Source organism: Parambassis ranga, chromosome 2 (assembly GCF_900634625.1).
Source record: "Parambassis ranga chromosome 2, fParRan2.1, whole genome shotgun sequence".
Classification (NCBI taxonomy): Eukaryota; Metazoa; Chordata; class Actinopteri; family Ambassidae; genus Parambassis; species Parambassis ranga.
In genome coordinates, this window is record NC_041023.1 from 25,924,592 (window position 1) to 25,930,591 (window position 6,000).

Genomic DNA, 6,000 nt, shown 5'->3' on the forward strand with positions numbered 1-6,000 from the left:
AACCAAAAAGTGGACAGATTGGCAAAAGAAGCTCTTAAAAAAGGAAATGTGGAAATGATGGTTAAAAGTAGTAAAATTGAGGCAAAATGTATGGTATGGAGGCAATTAACTCAGGAGTGGCAAATGGAGTGGGACACTGGACAGAAAGGGAGACATTTATATCACATTCAGAACATGGTTTCAGGGTCCAGAGTGCAGGGGGGCTTAGGAGAGAAGAGACGGTGATCACAAGACTCAGGTTGGGGCATTGTATGCTTAACAAGACATTTTGCGGAGTGGTCGTTAAAGGCTGTGTGTTTTGTATGAGTGTTGAACGGGGAGGGGGGAGTGGAGCTGAGAACATCTGTAATAAGGTTTTGATGCCTGTGTCCTGCAGTGGGTGAATCTGAGCTCCTGACTGTACCCGATGGATGGAGGGAGCCGGCGTTTAGCAGAGATGATAATCCCCGCGGTATGCTGGAGGAGATCAGCTTTGCCACCCTGTTGTGGCTATGTAGGTAAATTGTATCATATTTTGCTCTGTGTTAGAAAACTAGAGTCTGTATATTTTGTTCTTTGCACATTCCACTCTTTATCACTCATATGCCAGCCAAGGAGTGGAGAAGGGAGTGAGGCACATGCACTCCCATGATGAAAGGGCTCCTCATTAAAAATATCAATATGTAAGCTTTTAATAATGCCTGCCCATGTAAACATGATTTATTATTTGTGCTTATTTAAACTGCTCACAGGGAAAGAGACGTTGGAGATTGTCAGTGGCACTGGTGGTGCACGTCTCCCCTTGCAAGTAAAAAGAGTGTCTGAGAATCTTTGTCTTGCAGAAGTGAATAGGTCTGTGTTTTAGACCTCACACACCCTCTTCCCCAAATACAGAGAAGCCTATTTAAAGGAGTGCTGGCCACTGGTGGAGAAGGTTTTAGTAGAGGCGATAAGTCCAGGACAGGCAGTTCTGAAGGAAGCACCATCTCTGCAGTCCTTTAGAGGGCTGCACGATGTAGCAACACTGGTACTGGAAAACGGGAGCACACCTCACTGTTTGGGTTTAAACCTAAGATGATGCACAAGGAGTCATAAGCTGCGAGCAGTGCTGCATGTCTTTGTAACACCACAAACATGTCTACAACAACAAACATCACCTAGCAGGGGTTATTTTTGCTGCTCATTCCTTTTTTCAAGTATTTCCAGGACTCTTCAGTGTATGTCACATATTGACTTCTGTGTCATATTGATCATGCTTTGGCACCACGTCAAAGTGTCTTTGGACCTCATAGAGGGCAGCATGACAGTCTGCACCACTAAGAAAACCTTTGACCCATATGCCATAGTGAGAGCCAGAGACCTCATCAAGTTGCTGGCAAGGAGTGTCCCATTTGAACAGGTAGCCAAGTCATGTACTGTTTGTACTGCATGTGTGCACAGAATCAGTTTCTTGTTATTTCTAAATGTTATCACAGAGTGTCATATTTCATCTGCTTTTCTTTGTGTTGCTTTCAGGCTGTGCGGATTTTACAGGACGACGTGGCCTGTGACATCATTAAAATTGGCACCCTGGTGAGGAACAGAGAGCGGTTTGTGAAGCGAAGACAGCGCCTGATTGGCCCCAAAGGGTCTACCCTAAAAATGAGTGCTGCACTCAGAGTCCAGCTGTGATCCTGAACATTCACACCTGCCTTGAGCATAATCCTAGACATACAGCTTTTTTATTGTTATTGATGATGATGTGGTGGGATCTAATATCTCTTCATTCATCTTCAATAATTACCAACACTCATCCTAATTTATCAAACGGCACGTTATCCACCTTATTTTGCCCTCCTGTCTTGTCTTTTCAGGCGTTAGAGTTGCTGACTAACTGCTACGTGATGGTGCAGGGAAACACTGTGTCGGCTCAATAGGAGGTGGTCTCCAATGGTTTATGTTTAAAGCTGGATTCTAAAATCATTGAATGCACACACATTGTTAACATGTGACTTTTTCCTCGTCTGTTCAGGTACTTAAAGTGGTGATGGACACCATGAAGAACATCCACCCCATCTACAATATCAAGGTATGTTAGACTCAAACAGGAATTTACTGGCAAAAATAGTTCTAAAAGGATTAAAAAGTTTCAGTCATGCCCAATGAAGAATTTCTCCATCCTTGTTCTGACCTTCTGACTGAAATATAAACCTCTCTGAAACCTCTCTAAACGCCAGTGGTGGCTCAGGCACATAGGATGGTTCTCACTGTGAGAGTGGGCTGATCAGTATTACATTAAAAAATAGGCAAGTGGTAATAATGTGGCAGTGGAAACAAATGTCACACACACCTTTTCAGTTCGGACCAGTTTTATTTGTATAGCATCTCATCATTTACAGCAAAATAGTTTTTAGACATTTAACAGAGACCCAAAGGAGACGTTCATTTTTCCACATCAAAAGTTTTGTCTAGCTGAATAAAGCTTGGACTGCGCTTCCAACGGGAGCTGAATGACATTAACTTAAAGCAAATTAACCTGATGCTGGATCTTACCGAGCCCCTAAATTGACATAAGTAATTATTATCTCTAGTGTCTCCAGCACCCCAGGTAGTTTCACACACGGCATATCTTCTCGTGAGTATGAATTAGTTTCTCGTGAGTGAGTCATATTTGATTTGCCGATGTCCCTTCGAGCAGTGGAGGTTTTGGGCACAGGAAAACCGGGCGGTCGCCCGGGGCGGCATCACACAGGGGGCGGCACTAGCAGTTGGAAAAAAATCATCTGCGCGGCGGTGTTCTATGTGTATTATAGATCACTGTGTGAAAAATGGGCAAATTAGCTGTGAGAGGAGGGGAGGGGGCGCGGAGGACTGCTCACCTCTGGGTCTCCAAACGGACCGGACAGGGAGAGAAGGAGGGAGGTCTCACTCTGTCCTGATAGTGTGCGTCACTGCGTGTTTGTGTATAGCAGCGTGAATGATCGAAGGAGTGACAGGTCTTACCGTTAAGATCATTAAACAACACAGAAGTTTTGAGGCCAAACCGGACAGACAGCAGTGCTGCAGGCAGAGAGACAGAGGACTGTAGTCTTATGCTGGACTGAGAGTTTGATGCGGCCGCTGTGTTTTTATAATGTCCATCCATGATGCGGTGCTCTGGCTCGTCGGTTAGCTAACAAGTCCATAAATAAGTCCGTCCTTCAGTGACAGGCTGATTAACGTTAAACTAAAGTAAGAATACTGCTACTGTCAGCTGGTTTATGAGTTAAATACAGGCTAAAAAGTGGGAATGATTATTTTTCATCCATTCAGCAGCTTCTCTCTTCACTTGATGCCCACATCCTGGACCATCACACAGGTATCAAAATCACTAGTTGCCCAAAGTGTTACACAATTACAACTCAACTCTCTCTCAACTCAACTTTATTTATAGAGCACTTTAAAATCAACCTAGTTGGCCAAAGTGCTGTCCACAAATACAAAAGCATATAAAACACATGAAGATAAAAAACAATAAAAACATAGTAAAAACATAAAACAGTAAAAGTCAACATCTCAGACAGAGTTAAAAGCCAAAGAGAAAAGGTATGTTTTCAAAGAGGATTTAAAGCTACAAGAGAGTCAGCCTGCCTAATGTGCAGGGGCAGATTGTTCCATAGTTTGGGGGCAGTGACTGCGAAAGCACGATCCCCTCTAGATTTTCTCTTTGTTTGTGGGACTATTAAAAGAGACTGATCTGAGAGAGCGTGAGGGAGTGTATGGCTGAAGCAGGTCGGACAGATACTGTGGGGCGAGGCCATTAAGACATTTAAAAACAAATAAAAGAATTTTAAAATCAATCCTAAAATGCACTGGGAGCCAATGAATGGAAGCTAAAACCGGAGTGATGTGCTCAAATTCTTTGGTACCTGTTAAAAGGCGGGCTGCAGCGTTTTGAATTAATTGCAGACGAGACAGCAGCGTCTGGCTGAGCCCAACATAAAGTGCATTACAGTAGTCAAGTCTGCATGAGATAAAAGCATGGATTAAAATCTCAAAGTGATGTCTTGATAAAAATGGCTTGACTTTGGCTAGTTGTCATAAATGATAAAAACTGGACTTGACAACTGATTTGATCTGCACATCGAATTTCAGACCACTGTCCATTTTTACCCCCAGATTTGTGGCTGTTTGTGTCACATGTTGACTCAGAGGACCCAGATCCACATGAATTTTGGAGGCATCACAAGGGCCGAACAACATGACTTCAGTTTTTTCGTCATTCAGGCTGAGAAAGTTTAATGACATCCATGCCTTAATCTCTGCAATACACTCTAAAAGTTTGTCTAAACAAGAAGCCTCTCCCTGTTTTAGTGGCAGATAAATTTGACAGTCATCAGCATAACAGTGAAATGTGACACCATGCTTTCTGAAAATAGATCCAAGAGGAAGTATATACAGGGAGAAAAGAAGAGGGCCAAGTATAGAGCCTTGAGGAACGCCACATGTGAGAGGTGCTGCACGTGACTCCGCTGTTCCAAGTTGTACACAAAAGGTTCTCCCTGTTAGGTAGGACCTGAACCAGTCTAAAGCACCACCTTGGATGCCCACCCAGTTCTCCAGGCGAGACAAGAGGATCTGATGGTCCACTGTATCGAAGGCCGCTGTTAGGTCCAACAGAACCAGAGCAACACAGTGACCCACGTCTGAAGCTAAAAGAACATCATTAAAAACCCTCAACAGTGCTGACTCCGTACTGTGACGGGTTCTAAACCCAGACTGTGGTGCCCCTCTAAAAAAGAATTCAGCTGACAGTAGACAATTTTCTCCAGAATTTTAGAAATTGGCCTAAAATTAGAAAGCACAGAAAGATCTAAGCCAGGCTTTTTAACCAGTGGTGTCACCACCGCATGCTTAAAACTCACAGGTACACTCCCACTTGACAAACTGCTGTTTATGATGTTAAGCAAATGTGGTGCCAGAGTAGAGCAGACCTCTTTAAAAAGACGAGGTGGGACTGGATCACTGGGAGACCCAGCTGGTTTCATATGATCCATCATGTCTCTCAGAAAGGGCAGGCTGACATGATCAAACTGGTCGAACACAGCCGAGCATGTGACAGAGATGGAAGGATCATAAGAAGGGAGAGTAATCAGGGCCCTAGTGCTCACAACCTTGTTGATAAAAAAGCTCAGGAAATTCTCACATACTTCAGTGGAATTCTCCAAGCAAAATGACTGTGGAGCATTAAGAACAGAATTTACAGTTTTAAACAAAACACGAGGATCGTGACAATTAGATAAAATAATATCAGAAAGATATTTGGTTTTTGCAGCCTTTACAGTTCTCTGATAAAAACACCAGCTGTCCCTCAACATCTGGAAAGACACCTGTAGCTTGTCCTTCTTCCACATTTCATTTCATTTCATTTATCCACGCCTTAGGTCTGGGTTTGGAAGGCCTTGTTTTAAGTGGAGCCACAGCATCGAGCACAGTTTGGCATGTTGAGTTAAAATAAGAGGAGAGAGTCTCAACATCACAATTTGAGCCCAAATCTTCAATTGAGCTGAACACTGAGTTAAAAGCTGTGGAGAACTGAGCCGCAGTGGAAGAGTTAATAATATGACTGCGCTGCACAGGAGCGCGAGGTTTGACTGTGTGACAGGGCATAGGTACCTCAAACACAACAGGCATGTGGTCCGAGAACACAGCATCACAAACCTCTAGGCTACAAACAGTAAAACCAAAGATCAACCGTGTGTCCGTGTGTAGGACCAGACACATGCTGAATGAGATTAAAAGAATCAATGAGATGTAAGAAGTCTTTAGCCAATGGCCTAACAGGACAGCACACATGGATATTAAAATCCCCAGCTATTAAAACTCGATCATATTTAGACATTATTCCTGACAAGAAGTCAGCAAAGTCATCAACAAAGTCTTTACAGTACTTGGGAGGTCTGTATATGACGGCGCACAACACTGGAGAGACAGAGCCCAGCTCAAATAAATTCAACTCGAAGCTGGAGTAAGAAGGAGTCGGCAGGAGCTGTTTACAAATGT

The 6,000-nt window shown here is 43.5% G+C and overlaps 1 protein-coding gene across 1 annotated transcript; it reads left to right on the forward strand.

Annotated features, from left to right (window-relative positions):
- Positions 1–1,231: 1,231 nt before the first annotated feature.
- Positions 1,232–1,895, forward strand: LOC114432544 (KRR1 small subunit processome component homolog). Its single transcript, XM_028400609.1, has 3 exons — positions 1,232–1,378; positions 1,495–1,620; positions 1,833–1,895. The coding sequence occupies exons 1-3, from the start codon at positions 1,232–1,234 to the stop codon at positions 1,893–1,895; spliced, it is 336 nt and encodes a 111-aa protein (XP_028256410.1).
- The last annotated feature ends 4,105 nt before the right edge of the window (positions 1,896–6,000 follow it).

Excerpts from the sequence above, each read along its gene's own strand:
- LOC114432544 (XM_028400609.1), top strand. The coding sequence starts at position 1,232 with ATGCTTTGGCACCACGTCAAAGTGTCTTTGGACCTCATAGAGGGCAGC. Across the intron at positions 1,379-1,494 it reads GGAGTGTCCCATTTGAACAG|GCTGTGCGGATTTTACAGGA; the intron begins GTAGCCAAGTCA and ends TGTTGCTTTCAG. Across the intron at positions 1,621-1,832 it reads CCAAAGGGTCTACCCTAAAA|GCGTTAGAGTTGCTGACTAA; the intron begins ATGAGTGCTGCA and ends TTGTCTTTTCAG.